This window comes from Takifugu flavidus, chromosome 5 (assembly GCF_003711565.1).
Source record: "Takifugu flavidus isolate HTHZ2018 chromosome 5, ASM371156v2, whole genome shotgun sequence".
Classification (NCBI taxonomy): Eukaryota; Metazoa; Chordata; class Actinopteri; order Tetraodontiformes; family Tetraodontidae; genus Takifugu; species Takifugu flavidus.
In genome coordinates this window covers 6,300,342-6,320,261 of record NC_079524.1, presented here as the reverse complement: position 1 = coordinate 6,320,261, position 19,920 = coordinate 6,300,342, and the positions used below count along the sequence as shown (strand labels likewise).

The following is a 19,920-nucleotide window of genomic DNA, read 5'->3' as shown; positions in this document are numbered from 1 at the left end:
AATAAGCCTCCACAAACCCCAGTGACAGCCAAACAGGATCCTGTCACAACAGCTCTGGTTCTGTGCGGAAGCGAAAGTCGACACTCAGATGGAGGTCTGAAATAAAGCGACTGTCACCGGAATAACGGCGACGCAAACTGATTAGCTTTTGTCTGGATGGAGCCCAGCTGCTCGGGCTAAAGCAATCTCCGGGGTTGGGTCGAACCCGGGTCGCCTCGCTCCTCTGACTCCAAACGTTCCACAGCAGCTTTGAGCGAAACATTCATGGGCTGTTTGAGGTCCAGCAGGACGCCGTCCTGCATAAAATAACCATTTAACTCACGAGTAGCAGGCCGGCTCTGAACTCCGAGCCAATGTCCACGCGGCGATATATTTCACCGAGGTGCGGTATTTCTAAATGGAATGAGCAATTACTGCTGGCACCGGGGAGCCAGAGACATATTGGTCAGGTGACGTGTGAGATGACCTTTCAGTTCATCCGAGATGAAACGAGGCCGCTGAACCCGAAATGATTCAGAGTGTCTAAACTGACAGTCGAGGGCAGCGCCGCCCGGCCTGTGCAGGCATCTCTCTTGATTTATCACGAAATTGCCACGGACCCAATGTGCCGTGCAGGTGAATGAGTTTTACTAATAAGAGAAGCATTTCTGCTCCACGGAGCTCTTTTTCTGTCCGAGTGAGCGCGCATGAAATCAGTGCGCAGGCCTCGCCGACCAGTACGCTCCGGTGGAGGCGGCTGCGCCTTATCTGATGGTTCGTTTTGGGTGGTGGTGGTGGTTTTGGGGGGTGACGGCAAATGAGAGAAATGAGGAAAAGGCATCTGAAATGGATTCTGGCCTTTATCTACTCCCAAGACAACACTGGCAAAATCCTGCAGACAAGTATTTAAGCATCGAAACAAGACGTTCGGTCATCAAATGCGCTCCACACGAATCAGAGCGGATTTTAAACAGGTACTGTGACTTCCAGGCTTAAGAGGATGGCACTTCGGAAAGCGCTGATACAAAATAGCACATTAAAAGACTCTACTTGTGCTTCTGAGCACCTCCCCACATCGGGGAAATTGTCAATCAACCCCTCATTAAGAAGGAGCGCCGTTTCCTTTTACTGTGTTTGGTGACTGATCGCCAAAGGCGCCGCTTCCCCGAGCGACCCGAGGGCCTCGTGCTCCACATGCTGCCGAGAGGTGAAAAAGGTCAAGTGAACAACAGGATTGCAGGAGGGCAGCATATGGTGGTGATGTGCAAAGTGAATCCTAAGACTAATATGCTTACCTTCATTACAGCAAAGGATCGTCAAGTCTTCAAAATTATTCAACAAGACGTTTGCAGGATGCTGAAAAAGCTGCTGTAACAAAAGCAACAAGTCATGTCCTTTATTTACTTCTGCCAAACAATGATACATAAAAGAGAATTTGTCAAATGAAAATCAAACATGTTCAATAAAATAAGGATATTTCTTTCTTTCTTTTTTTGTCCTGAGATTGACAAAAAGCAGAGGAAAAGACAAAATATCTACTGTGACGGGCGGGGGACAGTGGCAGTTCCAGCAAATTGAAGATGATGGTTGTGGGCGATTAGAAGGAGATTGCAGATCCAGGGGGCAGAAGGTAAGCAATCACCAGGATGCTTGGCTGTAGGCACGTTCAAAAGTTTAAAAAACCCACAACTAAAGGATTTTACAGCTTCTTTTCCCTTGAAATATTCACAGTTCTTCTCCTGAAATCTAAGACTTGTATATTGTCTTTAAAAAAAAGAAAAAGCCAGGTATACTTTACATTTTTTTCATCCTGAGGAGCCCAAACCATTTTTATTTTAAACCTAAATACATCGCTGCGGAGAGAACAATAAGAGAGACGCTTTAGAGATTCCTCATTTCCATATATATGATTTTCTCAAGGTTGCGGCTCCCTCAGACTTTGGCAGCATCGGCATTTGAGATCATTCGGGGGAGAACAAAAATAAATAAATAAATAAATAAATAAGGAAAGCAGCCACAGGAACATTCTGAGAGCCACACAGTCAAGCGAAGGAGGAAGGAAAAGAAAAAGCAAAATCCCCAGACTTTTGTGGTAAAATGGGCCAAAAAATAATATCTCCATCAGAGAGCGCGGACGGAGATTTGGAGGTTTTTCCGGCGATCCTGTGCGCTACACTTGTGCATGAGGACGCAGAAGCGAAGAGGTTCACGCTTGAACGCGGCTCCCCGGTGACATTGTGCAAACCGCTGCAAGGCCGAGGGGACGACTACACGAGCCCCCTCCTGACCTTCCCTGTTATTGATTAAAGTATCTTCTTGCTAGGTGGGAGCCAAACGGAGATGAGGAGCTGCGCCGCTTCATCTCGCGCAGACGTTAAGGAGCGATGCTGGGAGGGGCTCCTGGATGGAAGCCCCCGGGGGCCCAAGGGCAGCCAGGGGACACGACTGAGGTTGACCAAAGCATTGTGCAGGAGGCATCAGCCCCCTCCAAACCCCTCCCTTCCTCCCCATCCCACCCACCTCCTCCGTCCCACCCGTCACCCGCTGTCATCTGTATGTTAGGGAAGTGGAGCCAAGACTCTACAGAGCGAGCAGCTGCCTTTATTTTCTCTCTCCCTCCCCAGCCTCCTGTCCTCTCTGCTGGGGGAGTGAAAGAGCTGACCCCGCTTTGAACGGCTCTGCCCGCTCCCTTTCAGCCTCACCAGTATTTAAGGTGCATAATATGCCACCAGACTTCGCACCAGACTTATTGGGATTTTCCAGGGTTGGTTTTTTCCCCCAACCTACACTCCAGACGTTGTGGTGAACGCGTCAATGCTGCCAGTCAGTCTCCAGGCACAGTCGTGCACTGATGCCTGGATGGTGCAACGCTATAATTTCCTCGGCAACGTAACTTGAAACATTTTTTCCCGAGCCTTGAAAAATTCCAAATCAAGGCCTCATTTGCTATAATTTAGCAAATTGAGGCACAATAAGTCTTTCAACAGGGAGTGTGATTTCCTCAGAGCTCCGATTTGAATATGAGGCCACGCAGCGAAAGAGGGGAGGATGAAATCGGCACCAGGAACATGGCAATTATCCTGATTACTGATGCTTCCAGGCTTCTCTGACCCCAAAACCCTCCCTGTATCTGTTTCCCTCTTTCTGTCCTTTAGTGAGGTCTGTCACTTTGTGCAGGGCCTCCTCGCCCGGGTGGGGAGCAGCCATGTATAAGCCAACAGAAAACAAACCCCCTCGGTCAAACGCGGCCCGGCTTTTAGTGCAGGGCCTGAACCCAGGCATCACAGCGCGGTGCCGAGGCCCTCCGGGACACCGTGAAGGTTGCGATTTAGTGCCCCCCCTCCCCTCCAAATGTCCTCCTCTCCAACGCCATTCAGCCAGTGCGAAGCTCCGGTTGGTTTAAGTAGCGCTGAACCCCGCCGGCCTTGGTCAGGGGGAGGGTGGGCTCGGATAATGACGTGCCATATGCCGCTCTGCCTCTGCGGCTGAGTGAGTCGCGCACGGATCAGCTCAGGCACAAATCTACTTGAAATTTAATTCTATTATCCCAATATGAGCCGACCGTCCAGCGTCCAAATCGGGACCTGCAGTGGGTCGGAGTGGCGGGGCTGAGATGCGTCCCATCAATAGAAGGTCATTAATGTGTGTAGAGGACTAAGGGACAGACAGCTGGGAGCCAGTGGAGTAAACATGGAGCCACACAGCAACGATAGCAAACAGCTAAATAAAACCTTCTACTGAATATAACAAAGTATGAGCCAAATGTTTAATTTAATGTCACCATGTTCTTGTGGTATTGAGTCCACTAGGAAATCCCTTGCTACTTGGAAAGGGGTTTATTTCAACCCTTTGAGTGAATGAATACCCTTAGTGCAGCGTCCAGCATTCAGGCGTCACCCAATATTCCCATTAGCAGATAGGCCTGGTGCCTTCCACTGGTGGGAAAGGCCTGACACCAGAAACCCTCGCTGCCTCAAGTGCCTCCTCTTCAATCCAACGTCATGTGACAGGGTTTAATGCTTGGATGCAGAAGCCAAACTGAGGGGATTTGGAGACGGGATGTATCTGTAAATCTGTCAAAATATTTCTACAAGACGGAAAAATATGCTGGAAACACACTGTGGCTGGGGTATTAGGCTGTTGAAACAACATGAAAAATTTCTCGCTGGAATGTTAAGGAGGCTTACTGTGCAAATTTAAGCCATAGGGCTCGGAGTCTTTGTCAGCCTTTCAAACAGAACTGCGTCTACAAACACCATTAGCAAAGAATTTAAGGCTCAGTTAAGATTAAGCAAGGGTTATCTGGAGCTAAAAAAAAATACAGGCCTGTTTAAGGTTCACAATACAAACCATCAAAGTAAGTATCTTTAAATTTACCACCGTATCAAGGAAGAAACCAATAATGTCCATCCGGGAAACGCCGACAGATCTCAGCAGCAGAGTTTGAATAAAAAGATCTACATCGCACGTTTTCCCCAACAATAATAACATTTAAAATAACGACAGAGGTCAGAGCCAGGGTGTGGCCTCCCAATGTAGTCTTAAAGAAATTTATTTTACACCTCAAAAAAAAATAAAACAGGAAAAAAAGAGATAAGAATGGGGGGTTGGTGTACACAGGGAATGTATTGACAACTGTAGTTTACATTTTTTTGGTGTAAGCTCAGAGAAAAATGTTAATACAGTCATAATAATTGCACTTCATAAATCTAGACTGATGTCGGTGTCTCCCCACAACTGCGTCGCCCTGGCAACTCAACTGGATTTATTGTTTGAAATTTGACGGACAGAAGAAATTTAAGACCAACGGACCGCTTGCGCTGATGCAGTTTTTCACTTGAGTCCCACAAGGCAATAAAACATTGCAGTAATTTAAGTGCAGTACATTCAAGGGAATCTCACAGTCTTAATAAATATTTCACTGCTCTGAATCTACGTAGGCTTAATGCACCCCAGCCTGGAGGGGGGAGGGCGGACAGGGTGTGATTGTTTCCGTTTTGTTTCTATCCGCGAGACGAAAAAGTACCCCAAACCAAAATGTCCATTTGTTCCCATCTGTGACCAAATGCCCGATAGAGGAAAAGCACTGCGACTGCAGGAGTCACGTGACCTCGCCTTCACACCTACGCAGATAACGCAAAGCCTCCGACAAAAGGAGCGATTTGCGGGAGGTTAATTCCATTGTACGTTACTGAAATATGACATTTATGAGACTGGCAATTCAGTTTTCAGCTTTGAATCCTTGTTATGGTACAATTGAAAGAAATACACACAAAAAAGTCTGAGGATTTTGGAAAGAAAAAAAAAAAAAAAGCAAAATATAACGCACGCACACCCATGCACTCGCAGAGACAGGTTACCTCCCCATCACATTCTTCATGGTAACATTTCTTGTATTTTTTGCAACTTTTTCTTTTTTAAATAAGTATTTCAAGGTTGACTGTAGACTCCAGTGTTGGTTAGGAAAAACAAGAGCTTTCCGACCAGGTTCTTACAGAACCAAAGCAGCGACTATGTCTCACACCAGGACATAAGAAACTGCACATCCGCTTGAGGAGGAATTGTTAAATCATAACAACAAAGGAGGAGGAAAAAAGAACATTAAAAAAGCATTTGAGACACTTTTCCCCATAGCAGCCGATGCATAAAATATACCTACAAATATATAAAACAACAAAAAATAGGTTCAAGTTTTCAAGTTTCTTAAATATATCATATCCAAACTACCCAATTCCAAACTTCAAAGTTAACAAGATTCAAGCAGTGCAATTTATGTATCAATTATAACAGCAATAAGAACTAATATTGTACTATACTTTTTGATTTAGACTTATCCTTGTGCATACCCACCCAAGTATTGTGTATGTGTTATTCTCCTATGTGTATCTGTGTGTTTAGGTATGTGTACCATCATAGAGATTTGGATTTCTGACGCAGCCCCAAACTTTGGCCATTTTAAGACAATTTCAGTGATTACCTACACAGTAGCTCCAGCCAAGGAATACAGGAGGGGTAGAAGAGTGGGGTATGCACGTCATATCAACTCATGATTCTTGTGATTTTCAGGCAAGTAAAACGACAAATGAAGGAAAAAAAAATAAATCAAAATTCCTATTGGCAAACCACACAATGGACTATCTGGAGAATCTTGAAATCCCTTTTTCTCTCCCACTGGCAGGCGCTGCTGCTGCTTCAGGATTCCCACAGCCGGCCAGCCTTACCACCACGTCTAGGGTCACACAGCACAACTGCATCTTGTCAGGCTCCCACGCTAGTTAAAGCAACACCACGCTCAAGCACCTGTACCCAGAAGAAAACAACAAAACTAACCAACTCAGTTCCTTTGATTCTCCCTCGCAACCTTCCGTTCCATTCCTCTGCCGCCTCTATCTGTAAACAGGGAGGCGGATGTGTGCATGCTGGTGGTCGAGCAGACGTGGCACAGACACAGTCTCGTAGCCTTTGCCGAGCATCTGTTCCTTGATGCAGGGCGGGTGGATGTCGTTGATCAGGTACTCCAGAGACTGCAAACTGCTGCTCAAGACTGACGTGTTGCACAGGCTTTTGCTGGGCAGGCTGCAGCACAAACCGCCGCCGCTGTCGATCGCGGGGTGATGGTGGTGGTGATGGAAGTGGTGGTTATGGGGGTAGCCCATCTCTCTGTGCCCTGTGGCTGGGCCCCCCGTGGAAGTCCCCAGAAGCTCGTGGGGGTTGTAGCAGTCACTGTCTGGCGTCACCAGCACACTATTCCACGGTGGGGCGAAATACTGACCCACTGAGAAATTCCCGTGCATGCCCACACAGTTCAAAGGTGAAGAACTGACTTTCTCCAGTCCTCCTCCACTCACTGTCAGGTGGTAGGGTCTGGAGGAAGAGGAGGACATTTGGGTCGCCATAATCCCGCTGCCCTGGACACAGGTTTCAGGAGACTTGCTGACGGCACCCCCGCCTCCGCTGCCTCCACTATACATGCGGAGCACAGCCTGTTGTTGGTGCTGCTGCTGTTGCTGTTGCTTCTGCCAAAGGATATAGTCCATGCCATCAGCATACACACCGTTCTTCATAGCCTCTGTGTGTTGTGTCGGCAGCCCCGGGCCTGTGTACACCATATTAGCCTGGGGACCCACTCCTACCACATAGCCTCCAGTGGAGGAGCTTGAAGACAGCCCCATGACTGTTGTTCCCTGCTTGGAGGGACTGGAATTTGTGGTTGCTGTAGCGGCCCCTTGGCACACCTGCTGCAGAGCCTGGGCCTGGCAATGCTGGTTGATCTGGTAGATGATGCTCTGGATGGAGGGGAGGTTGGACTGTGCAGGCAGGGCTACGCCTCGGCCCCCTGTAACAGGAATCACTGAGCCAGCTACAGTGACATTTGGGGGAACTGACAGCCCGGAGCCTTCTGGAGGCTTCGATGGCCCAGTGTGGTATACCATTTGGCCATGGCCACTGGCTAAAGTGCTACTACTGTGGGGTGGGTATGGGGCAACAGCTATGTGGGCTGGAGAGAGCTTAGTCCGTCTCCCTTCTGAATTTTTAAGAACACCTTTTGTAGATGCAAAAGTGGATGTTGATGAAGAGGATGATGATGAGGAGGTTTTGACAATAGCGAGCAGGCCATGGTAACCCCCTGTATGTAGATGTGGGTAGGGACTATAGCGTTGCCCTGTGGTGTCATATCCATTCACCGTCCTGTTAAGGTGCTTGTGCTGGGGAACCCTGATGTTGGTGGGGAAGATCTTAATGGAAAGAGGGCTGTTGGCCGTCTTCTGAGCATAGGCATCGAGTTCTGCTGCTGTGGGGTAGCGTGGGGAATGTGTAGGAACCACCAGATCACCTGCAAGACAGACAGAGAGAAAGTATAAGAAATAGAAAGAGTGTAGAAAGAGCAGCGGACCAGACGTTTGATTAGCAGAAATATCGGCGCCAAGAGCAATGACAGCCTCAAAGCCAACCAATCAATTGCAATAACCACTGCCCAGCTGTAACAGTAAGAGCATCACAGTGGCTATCAAAGCAGACTTAGAAATGTCAATAATCAGCCAGAGATGGTGGTTGAACTCCACGGTATGCAGCAGAAATGCACCTGACGGACCCAAAAAGCAGCCTGTCACATTCATTTGTGTTTCCTCGCCTGTCATCTTGATTTAAAACGCATTCTCCAATCTTATTTTCACATCCTCCTGTGGAAGTTCATCCCTAGATGAATGGATCTTTTTAAAAACTCATTCTGTCAAAGCCCGGTACCTTAGGCGCCGTTAAACCAGTTCATTGCGAAATTAATTCGGACCCTCTTTAGTATTGAATTGGGTTAGCGTTGGATACCAGGCAAGGAGGGACGGCGGGGAGGAGATAAAGGCTTGTTTAATTGAGGTGGCACATTTGAGATTTATAAGTGGTATCACTTACTAGGTCTTACCCTTGAACACAGAATTTCCACATTTATTCAGTCCAGGAGTGTGTGAAGAGGCCCTGTTAAAAAGCCCAATTAAACATCTGTGGGGAATTACTAGCCAGGTTAAGGTCGACTATGTCAGAATAGAGCCAATTGGGGAATGTTGAAGTGCAGCTTTTTGCAAGCCTGATCTAGGGTACGTCTGATGCTCTTGCTAGCCTGCAAGATTGTGTTTTGGTTACATTTTACATTTATAGGCTAATAAATCGCAGAGCGGACATAATGCAGATAACCATCACAAACACAAATGTCCCCATTCTAACTACTACATGAAAACAATCCAATCTGAAAATGGAATTCACCGTTGAATGTTGCGAGCGAAACTGCTGCAATGGCCTCCGCTCAATGAGCCAAGGCTTGGCTATTGTGAACCGAGGTGGCAAACAGGAAAATGGCAATTTAAAAAAAAAAAACCCACCCTGTGTCATTGTTTTGGGGCTGGGCAGAGGTGAGAGACTGCGACGGGATTGGATTTAAACACCATTATTCAGGCAATTTCATGGCTACTTAGCTCGGTGTAACAAAAAGGGTGGGGGCCAGGAAAAAGAACTCAATTTACAAGCAATATATCGGCTGCCGCAAATGACTTGCAACCCCTAAAATTGGCGTTTTAATGCTAAAGTTAACAAAACATGCGAAAATTAACTGCCATAACTGTGCTGTCAGCAAATGTCCGGAAGACCTGAGGGGTCTGCTGGGTGCAGGCGTTGAGTAGGACTCACTTCATTTCCTCGACGATGCAAAAATCATTTTAAAGAGACTCCACAGCCAAGTAGCCACAATTCTCATTTCTTGGCTCCCGTTGCAGATAGCACAGAGTTCATTTCAACAACCCTGTGGGTCTCCAACTGTGAAAATGATTAAATCTACAAGATCCATAACATAAGAGAAATAAATTGGGAATTTAACAGCAGGGGGCCAGAGTATGAATATTGCAGTCCAGATTTAGGGCACAGTCTATTCCAGTCACTTAGGTTCGTCCTGCAGACACTCTCTAAATCTGAAACACTACACTTCAAATGATGATTTAAATTTGTAAAAATATCCCGTCTTAAATAACTGGGTTTTAATTATAGTGGGGGAACCTGGTGCCATGCTAATGGGCGAGGCTGAGTGCGTCGGGGCAGCCTATCTCAGATCTAACCCGCCTTGCTGAAGCAAAGCCCTGCTTCCCTGGTGACAGTCAGGCCATTTGCTTTGATGTTCTGACGTGCCGAGGAAAACTGACAGAAGACTTATTTCATTTGCTCCGAAGAGAAAAACATGCTCATTTCAAAGCGAGCTGCTGATCCACATGCAAATGGAATGGTTACAATTTTTTCTGATCTTCTTTACATGAGGGTGAAGAGAAGAAAAAAAAACCTGTCTTTGATCATCACATCAATTCTAAATGAGCAGAGATACTTGGCTTACAGGCATATGAAGGGCCCTTGCCCTACCACCCCTGCAGGCCCGCGCCTGCAATATGCCCATCAGTCTACCTAATTACTGCCACATGAGGAGGGGAAAAAACAACCAAGAAATTAATTAAAGGGTGGGTAATTCTACTCCTTCTCACTGACTGGGTCCATATTTTCCATGCTTTGGCCTGCATCTCTTAAGAAAAACTCTCTCTGTGCAGCTTTTCCCTGCTTGGCCCTTGTTTGTCAATAGAAAGAGCCTTTGGCACGCCAACCTGGCATCAAAGGGCTTCACACTTCACAGGCCACAGGGATTAGAGGCCTTTCAGGCCTACAAACCCATCTCAGCCCCACAAAGGCTTCCGGTTATTAGAACCCACCGGCATAAAGGAAAGAGAGGAATTGGAGGCAAATGAGCATCTGGATGCTTCTGATTTCTGCATCCTCTTAAAAAAAGTTCCATGGTTTGAATTTTATAGCAAAGTTGATTAGGGCGAGTGTGGCCACAGTCGGAGGTGTGGTTTCACTCGGTTACTCCGCTACACACACAGTCCCCACATCGCATCTCTCTCCTCTGGAGCAGTAAGTCTCTTAGTGAGGACATAAAGGTTAACAGAGAGAGTCTCTTTTAAGCCTGGTGCTCTGTGTCTTATTGGTTTAGGCTGCAGTGAACACAGAGAAGCAGCATACAGATGGTGCCGGCTGATAAACACAGCCCAGACTGCCGCTTTTGTGCGAGTCCTCACCTCTTCGTGAGGTGGAAGGGGGAAGGGGGGGGGCTTCCTGCACCTGCATATAGTCTCCAGCCTGGTCGTGCGTGAAAACCTAATACACAATATGAGGAAACAAAAACAAAAACACGCACACGAACGTGCATCTGGAGCTGTGAGACTCATTTGCCATCATCAGAGCATGTTGTTATTCTCTGCTCAGCACTCTCATGAAATGTAGGGCAGGGACAACAACAGGTGCCTGCACAGGCGACAGCCTGCAATGCCTCCTGGGCTAAATGCTTCACACTCACTTCATTTCAACATGCAACAGCCTTGTAAGGATTAATTATTTCCCCTGGGATGGAAGAATGTGCCTTTTTCCCTTCCTAAGCACAGGAGGGTATGTGCACTCCCAAGCACATGAAAGAAATTACAGAAAATGGGAAGGAAAGCAGAGGCTAGCCTTTAAAGATTATATATATATATAATAAAAACAGTAGCAAAAAAGGAAAAGTTCATAGGACGGAACGTAAACAAACCAACCGTGTAACTGAGCCGCATTGGAACAGAGATAAAAGCTCAGGCAAACAGATGCATTAGCGCTGAGAGATCACGCGCCAGGGAGCGGAGATGGCAGGGAGGCAATTAATGGGCTGACCTTCGTCCTTAATCACCCAGTGCCTGGCACACAATGCCCATGTGTCAGAGCAGCACATCTCTAAATGCCACCCCTCATTAGCACAAGGCACACAGTGAGGGGAGCTATCTGCGCGGAGTTATACTCTCCAGCGGTCAAAAAGAGATAGCGAGGCTTTCGATAGCAGCGGCAGACTGAGCCGCACTAGGCCAAGATATGATCTTGAAAATCCCATTTCACTGGGAGGATGGGCACTCTCTTTTCTCTCCATTTTTGATTGGCATGAAACTCCCCAAGCGCAACGTCCTTGGTGTACCCCGTGCTGTCGCTGTGATTGCATGTGCGTTTCTGCGTATTATGCACGCGCGTGTGTAGCTGTGTGAGTTTGGTAAAGGGGGTGCCCGATTCTGAACACTCAATTAACACTCCTTTAATTAGCCAGCAGTGCATTTTGAATTCTGATGAACTAATTTTCTTGGTGTGAGAGTGGAGGTGGAAGAGAGGTGGCGGTGGCGGCGTCAGGGTGGTAAAGATGAGGTCCACTGGGTACAAAACAGCAATAAAGAGGGAACTGGTTAGATTAGACTGTAAAAAATCCATTAAATTCTGTGCACTTCTTCCAAGTGAGAGGTCAAATTGTGTTGATCACAAGAAGCAAAGGCAGCCAGAGCGAGTATGAGAGCAGGGAGTTAGGTGAGGCGCGGTGGAGGAGGGTGGGGTGTTGGGGGAGTGATGAAAAAGGGAGAGGAGATAGGGAGTCAGAGGCTGTGCGAGTGTGCACCAACCACATCCAGAGGACCATGCGAACGCTTTGCATTTTAATTAGAGGTTTAAATGAACAAGAAGAGAAAAAAGGTCTGAGAACTACCTGAAATGTTCCAGGCTGCTACTGTTCTGAAATTACGAACAGGTTCTGGAAGTCTTATTAGTTAAAAAAGCCCCCCCCATACATCAAAAAGCTCTTGGCATGGGCTCCCTTGCACCAGGCTGCATCCCAATTTACCATTTCCCACACACTTTGATCTCCTCTGACCGCATCCCCCGGTGAGCTGAGGGGGGAAAACGTGTGCTTAAAGAACTGCAATTAAATTTCCACTGAAGAATGAGTGCACTTTAGTCAGACAAACAGAGCCTTGGATGAAGTTACATCGGGGAGATAACAGGAGCAGAAAGACAACCAGGGAGATGAATGGAAACAATTTTGGGAGCTTTCATTTTGTCCATCGTTACTCTAACAAAACAATCGATTTCTTCCACCCTAATGGACCCCTGACCCTTATTATACTGAAGTCCCAATCGGCAGCTAATGCAAGTTACAGTCCACCGTCTTGATGTTTGACCTCTCACATGCGTGGCGCTCTGGAAAGGGCAGACTGAGCAGCATTGTTCCCTGGACAAGCCCTTGACCTGCAGCCTTACAGCAGATAGGATCAGAAACGACGCCATCGTCTCCTGTGTTAGCATCTGCATGGCGGCGGGCTGGCGAGAACGAGCCGAAGGCAGCTCTGCATCCTGAACAATACCTGCCTTGTGCTAATGGAAGTGTCATCTGGCACAAGGCTGATTAGTCAGCGATTACAGTCAGGCCTCAATTGCCGTGACAACTGCTGCAAACACAATGGGCCCTGATAGAGCCAGCTGTTTGGTCCTCTGCAATTAACCCTGCATCCCACTCGTCTCCGGCAGTGCGCTGCCTCTAATTGACTATCGGCCGCACAAAGCGGGAGCTCTCGGCACTACCCCCTGGACACAGCCCCCCCCCCCCCCCCCCCCCACCACCCCGTGCAGAGGTAGAGATGATAATAATAGAGGCATCCTGTGGACAGGTCCGCCAGTCAATCAAAGCCCCAGTGCCCCACAGGAGCTTCCTGAGGAGAGAGGGAGCAGAGGAAGCAGATGTGTAAGCCAGCGATCAACAGGGTAGAGCAGCCTTGCAGGGGGGGAAGACATGTTGAATATGCCCTCAACCAGAGCACTAATCAATTCAAGTGCCTGTTAGGAGAACAGCAACCCTGCTGCTTCCTTGATATCTGAAAAGCCATTTTTAGGAACACTCATCTCCCTCCGTTCACCTCAAGGTTGATTTATCTTTGCAACATAGTGGGAGAGCAAGAGAGAGAGAAATCAAGGCAATTATTTGTTAGGCCTCGGCTATCTATAATTGCACAGATAAAAATCAAACCACCATGATTTCTCAGAAGATTGAACTGTGCGAATTCATGACTGCTTCTGTCATCACAATCATCAAACAAGCGCGCGCTGGAAGACACTGGAAAGAACACGTATTCTCCTTCAGCAAACCTCCAAATTGCTCACATTAACTTTTCTAAAAGTCGGCCTGTTCGATTTTATTTTGCCTCCCTTTTAGAATTGGTGGATCCAAGCAGATCATTGTTCAGATTCCCGACCACCAAACTGCCGCTGTGCACTGGGTTTCCAACCTGCCAACATACATCCCGAATAGCTGAGCGATCCACATCCGGTTCTGGCGCGGGTTTGCTGAGATTGCACAATGTTGAAAATCCATTCAAATTGTTAAAATGGAATTTTTTTGGGGGAGGGGGGGTGGACAAAAGCCAGAAGTCTAATCTTTCATTTGATTAAACCTAATCTCGTCTAAGATTTAATCTAGTTCCTCCTCAAGCAGATTGAAAACACCAAAACAAGGAGCCAAGCTGCGCCTCCTTAAACATCCCACTGCGAGACGGTGAAGAGGCGGCGCCGGGGGCAACAGAGGATGCTCAGCTGTGCATTTGATGGTCCAGATAAAAACTCGGGGATGAAAACTTTTTGTCTGCACGTCCTCATGATGTGTGGAATCTCACGTTCTTGCTTGGAGGGCAGCACCGTTTATGTTTGAAGAGGCCCCTCTGAGCCCTTCTCTGGCTCCTTCAGCCACCCTGCTGAGCCACTACTGTGGGAACAATTCCACTGGTACACCGCTCCCACTGGTTACACAAGAAATTAGCAAACGCAAGCCCATAATTTGTTGCTGTTATGTGTTCATGGTGAGTACTTTGGTGCGACACGCTGCCCTCAAATCAGTGGATGCCAGGGTGGCGAAGGACTCCTTCCACAACAGATGTTTGTCCAAATCCTGAGCTGATTAAATTTCTCCACTTTAACTTGAGGCTGTGCAATCACAAAATCAAATCCGAATTTGGTTTGCCCACAAAAAAATGAATTATTGCATCAACAAGACACTGCCATGTTTACATTTTGCTACACTTTATATCTTCTTTTTACTGGTTCCCTCATGAAAATTAATTAGCCTGTTGCTGTTACGACTGTTGCTGTTATAATGTAGCCTTTACAGGATGCAGAGCCAGGTGCTGAGGCTCCTGTGCACATCATCGTGCAACACTTATTTTAAGCATTTCGGTTGCCAGTGAAACCCAATGTCCTTTCATTTTATTAGCTCCAACATCGATAATGATGAAATGTCAAAATGAGGAACTCTGAATTGCATCGATTAAGCACAATTTCTGTTGCATTCCCGTGAAAACACAAGCTGAATAAGACAAATGCGAGGGCTGGAACTCCCTCTCCCTGCACTGAAATTACCCCTGATCTTCCCTCTTTTTCATCCTCTGCACCTCCTCCCCACATCGCTCTGTCTCCTCTTCTCCTTCATCTGTCTCTCCAGCCTCCCTCTCCGTCTCCTCCCTCTCCTCCTCTCAGTAAGTGAGTTTCATCTGGGGCGCTTGCAGGGCGAAATCACCTCAGGGCGAACACTTTATTATCTGTAGTCAAAGCGTCACCACAAATACCATTCTACACACACAAGTGTCACTTTCCATTTGTCTGCACTCTGGCTGCATTAGCGCAGCCTCGCCGGCCCACAGCCTCGTCTCAATCGCGGCCGGCAGAGGAAAACGAACAGCGTGGGAAAGCACTTGTCCTGCATTCTTGCCCCATTAACACCGCTGGCACCACCGCAGCACATCTACCGCCTCTCTCTGGAATTAAAAACATCATTATCACCACGAAGCTTGGCAAAACACAAAGAAAGTGGAAAGATGAGGATATTTATGGGGACATCTGATAGACTTTGCATCTCTGCCTGGCACGTAAGGTATGAAGAACATGAGGCGCATAAGATCACCCTGTCTAAGATCTCATCTATGTCGGCTGCTGATGGTCGTGCTGGCTGTCCTGTATAAACACCGGTTGGTGGCTGATGACCTCTTTTATATCCTCACCACAAAGGAATGCATGGCAGCCACAGCCATGTCAAGCTTTTTGTCAGATGCCTGTGCGTCAAACAAACACAAAAAATGGGGCAACGTGCATAACTCGGACTTTGCGCTGCCTCGCATAAACAAAAAAGGACAGATTTGATGTTTGTTCCCATGACGCAAAAAGCATTGCAACAGAAAAACCAGCAACCTGAATTTTGCACACTGTTGACACAGCTGCGACCTCATTTCAGTAAGTTCTGTCAGCCTCTCTCCGGTGGGAATAATTAATTCTCCTGATGGGAAACATAATGGATTATAAATGGGGAAAAATGACTATATTCATCACAAAACTGCCCCCCAGTTTAATAATAAAGTCTGGCCAAAGGGTTTAGTGGTATGCATGGCTCTGTATAGATGCAAGGATGTAGCCCCCAGTGCACAGCCCGCCTGTGGTGAAGCAGCCCTCAGGCCTGCCTCCCACCCTCATTGTGCATACAGCATGGTCTAGAAAGCAGAGCTTTATCAGCAAAATACCCAGAGTCAGCAGAGGCAGCGAGCTGGTTATGTGCTGCGACTGGCACACCAGCCGATATTGTCATGTGTGATTAGGCCTGTGCTCGTGAGCCCGTGAACTCATTCCTATGGCATCAAATTAACCCCTTCTCTCCTCCAGTTATAGCCCTGCTGCCTCTCTGCTGCCTCCTCAGCGTGTTGTTCACCCTCGCTGAAACCTCAGGGACAGTTTTTCCTCCAGTTCCTGTGATACAGACTCAAAAACGTGTTGCTTTGTTTTCCAAAGCAAATCCGAAGCCAAATGTTCTGAGATCAGCAAGGGACCGTCGAGGGAAGTCAGAGCTCGCCGATGTGGTGAAAAGCAACTGGTGCCAGTTGTTTTGTCTCGGCGCATCTCTCCAGATGACACGGCTGATAGAGGCGAACAAAGGGAGGCTCATGCAAGGAAGGAACACAAGCCACGAAGCCAGTTATGTGGAAAGCATCGAGGGGAAGAAACAGATTAGCAGGGAGAGCGGGGAGTGGCACGGGGCACAGGAATCAGCAGAGGTACAACAAATGAAAACCCTGACATGAAAGATTCATGTCCCGCCCTCCCTGTCCTGTCTTCAGGAGAAGATGCCACGCTTTGACATTATTTTCTCAAAGGGCCTCATGTACAGCCCAGAGCATGGAGCCTTCACCGTCGTTGCACGAGCTCAACAGGACACAGCGACACCAACACACACAAATACACACACTTGCACACACAGGTTTGGAGTAAAGGACCCCAGAGGTAGGGATTGTAAGTGCACGCAGCGATAGGGAAAAAGTGCCGAGATGGAGGAAGAGAGAAGCAGGGAGGCTGCAGGCATCTGGGCAGGCCTGTCAGACTGGAGGAAGTGCTGGTGCGCAGGCCTGCAGGTAAATGGAAGAAGAAAGGCGCCTGCAGGCTGCCTCAGGCAAGCCTGGGCCCTTCTGTTGTATCATTTAGGAGACAAGTCCTCCACTGATTCCCAATTAATATTTAACAGCGCGCAGACAACAAGGCACTCAGCTGCAGTACACATGCCAAGAGGAGAACAGATACAAATGGATACATTTTCAGCAAGAAGAAAAAGATTCCTCAAGTTTTAATGCTGATGGGATTGTGGGGCTGCTTTTAACAGCAGCTGTACGTTCAATCCTTGAAGTATGGCTTGGAGCTCAAAATCCTCAGCTCGGACCATCAATTAAAAGGTGTTTTATCTTCGTGAAATTTCTGCATTTTATTTAAAAACAACAACTTGGATGTCATTTCAGCACAGTGGAATGTGAAGATCCAGTGTTTTACTGCCTGCTGTGCCCTTTTTGGAGCATCACCTCCCTTTTAAGCGTCAGAAGGAGACAGGCGCGAGGCAACCACGCACGTTTTGGTCACAACAAGATTCGCAGGACATAAAAATTCAGTCCAGACTGTGATTAGGAGAACTTGTTTTATACTGATGTGTTTTTCTTTTAATTTATTTCTTCCTAATGATGAAAATGTCTTGTAATGTGCGAAACAAATGCCAGAATTAATTTGATTTGGACAAAAAACATTGTTATTCCAATCAACTCATTTCATTCAATAATTACAGCAGAATCAGTCGGCAACAGCTGTAGAGTTTAATAATTGTTGAATTGGGCGTCCTTCCCTCCAATTATTCATACATCTTGCAATAACGAAACTAATAATAAATAATAAAAATGCTTGTATATGTATGTGTGTGTCTATAAAAGTTAAATGGAATGTTAACGCCCTTACAGAAGCAGTGATAAAAGAAGAGAAATCAAAATAATTAAAAAAAAACCATGTAGGTGCATGAAACTGAAATGGGTTCACGTTGGGTGAGGTGTGTGGCGTCCTCGCTGTAGGGTAGATCGCCGACCACGGCCAATTAATCCAGTTAAACTTTAAGCAAGGGACACCAGACAAGTGTGACCTTTATGCCAGCCTCTGCTGCGTGGACGGTACATTTAATGTGAGTTCATGACTGGATCAGACAACCACGCAGGCTCTTCTAATGTTGCGGTCTTGATTTATTTCCACATGTATGTTAAATGTTAGTGACTCCAAACAACAGCTTAGATAAAGTATATGTAAACACGTTTCAGACCTTAGAACCTATTCTAACGTGCCGCTTTCTGAATATAGATTTAATACTATACAGAGTTTCATTTAAAAGGAAAATAAAAACAGGATTTCCAACTGCACAGAGTCGGGCGCTGAGCTGAGTCTCTGCTTTGCTCATATCAAGGATGGACCAGGCTGCTGGTCATTTCCTGTCTGGATGCTCACTAGCGGTATCGCTTGTGTCCTCCCACTCGCCCCCACTGTTTGGCGTGCAAAGACAGGGGACGTCAGTGCCTTCCACCTGGAAAGCCCAAATGCCAAGAGACTTTGGATCCAAGGATACTTTTTCCAACCCAAATCCCACTGTGACCAAAACTAAAGCAGAGTCGCTCTCCCTGGAGAACCCCTCCTGAGACAGTGAGACCTCCTCGCCCAGCAGAAGGGGGGGGAAGGCATAGGTGTGTTATATACTGCCAGACGGAAATGATCGTACGTGTGCCAGAGCTGATATGCCAAGAGAACCTGCGGCGTGCACGAGGACAGAATAAAACAGACATTTCACACAGGCAACTCCACTAATGCCTCGGATACTGCAGTACAGCCATAGGTTGAAATTCTGAACACTGTACCATGTGCAGTTGTGCAAACCAGGGAATTGAGAACACATGAGAGGCACCCAGACTTTCAGACAACTTTAACTTTAAATAAAAAGGTCTAGCAACCTCCGCTTCTCTGTGGCCTATTATGGAACTCCAAACTACAAGAGTTTCTTCTGTGGGTACAAGAGGTTTGTTCATTTAGTGGATAAAGGTGAAGTGTGATCAGCCCCCGCCCCCTTCAGTTATAAGGTATATAGGGACACTGGTTGTTATTCCCACTGGCGTTCCGGACCATATTTTAATATTCAACATAAAACGTTCCTCATAACAGGCGTCAGGTTAGCATGATGCAATCAGATAGGGCCAGTTAATTCCGTTGTTGTGTCTCTCACAACGTCAGCAGACAGGAGGTAACTGGAGATCATTACCTGAGCCTATTCCCCTTCCCTGGAGGTGTGGCTCAGGAAGAGAAGCTGCTGAGAGCAAAGCAAACTAATGGCTGTGGCAGCTCGGCCACAGAGGGACAAGGCTATTAGGAAAACTACAATCCCCAGGTGAGCCGCCCTGTCATGTCCTGAGGCTGTGTGCGACACGGACAGGTTGTCTCCGTCATTCAAGCAGGACCAGGGCTAAACCTGCCCTGACCAAGCATGACCCCCGAATATCAGACCTTCAGGGAGCTTTTCCATTTACACCTTGCTGATTGGCACCTCGGGCCTTCTGGGTGGTGTCAGGAGGAGTTGTGGCTGCGGGCGTGCTTGACTATGAGTGTGTGTACTTATGGCAGCAAACTGGTCTTCTGAGTTCATCTTAAAACAGTTTTCGTTTTTTCGGTTAGTAACGATCATTTGCTCAGTAATTCTAATGTCATCAGAAGGAGGTGTGTATCCGTCGTTCACCATTTTTGTTCCAGGTCCAGAACCAAAATATAGCAGCCAGAAATATTCAGCTGGTCAACTGAGGGCTTCTGGATCTGTTATTCTTGTGCTGACATGTGGCTGAATAATTGCTGTCTGGGCCTGGGTGGAGGCATTTTTCGTGGAGGCGGGTGTGTGCGGGGTGGGGGTGGGGGCTCATGCTTCTGAATAGCCATCTCAGTGTTACTTATCAGCAGCCTGGCACACCTCCATCTCTCCCATGCACCGGAGCTGGACATTCACCCCTGATCCCTGGACCTCCAAATCCAAAATGGAGGATGATGCTCAGGGAGAGGGATGGCGGCGAGAGAGGCGACTGCTGGCTGAGATTGGCCAGGGTCAGTGGCGTCCATTCACCCCTCTCCTCTCGCAGGGTCTCTCCGTCTCATCTGTCTGGATGGGTGCCCTCTCTCTGGGGCACGACACAATGAGAGGCTCTGGCTCCGCTGCCGTCT

The 19,920-nt window shown here is 47.4% G+C and overlaps 1 protein-coding gene across 3 annotated transcripts in view; it reads right to left on the bottom strand.

Moving 5' to 3' along the window:
• Nucleotides 1-1,360: 1,360 nt before the first annotated feature.
• fam222aa (family with sequence similarity 222 member Aa) overlaps nt 1,361-19,920 on the bottom strand; it is a 42,700-nt gene continuing 24,140 nt past the window's right edge. For all 3 annotated transcript variants that reach the window (XM_057032583.1, XM_057032585.1, XM_057032584.1), the window contains exon 3: nt 1,361-7,813. In XM_057032583.1, the coding sequence (XP_056888563.1) occupies nt 6,366-7,813 (1,448 nt within the window). In that variant the 3' untranslated portion in view covers nt 1,361-6,365. The remainder of the gene's footprint in view (nt 7,814-19,920) is intronic.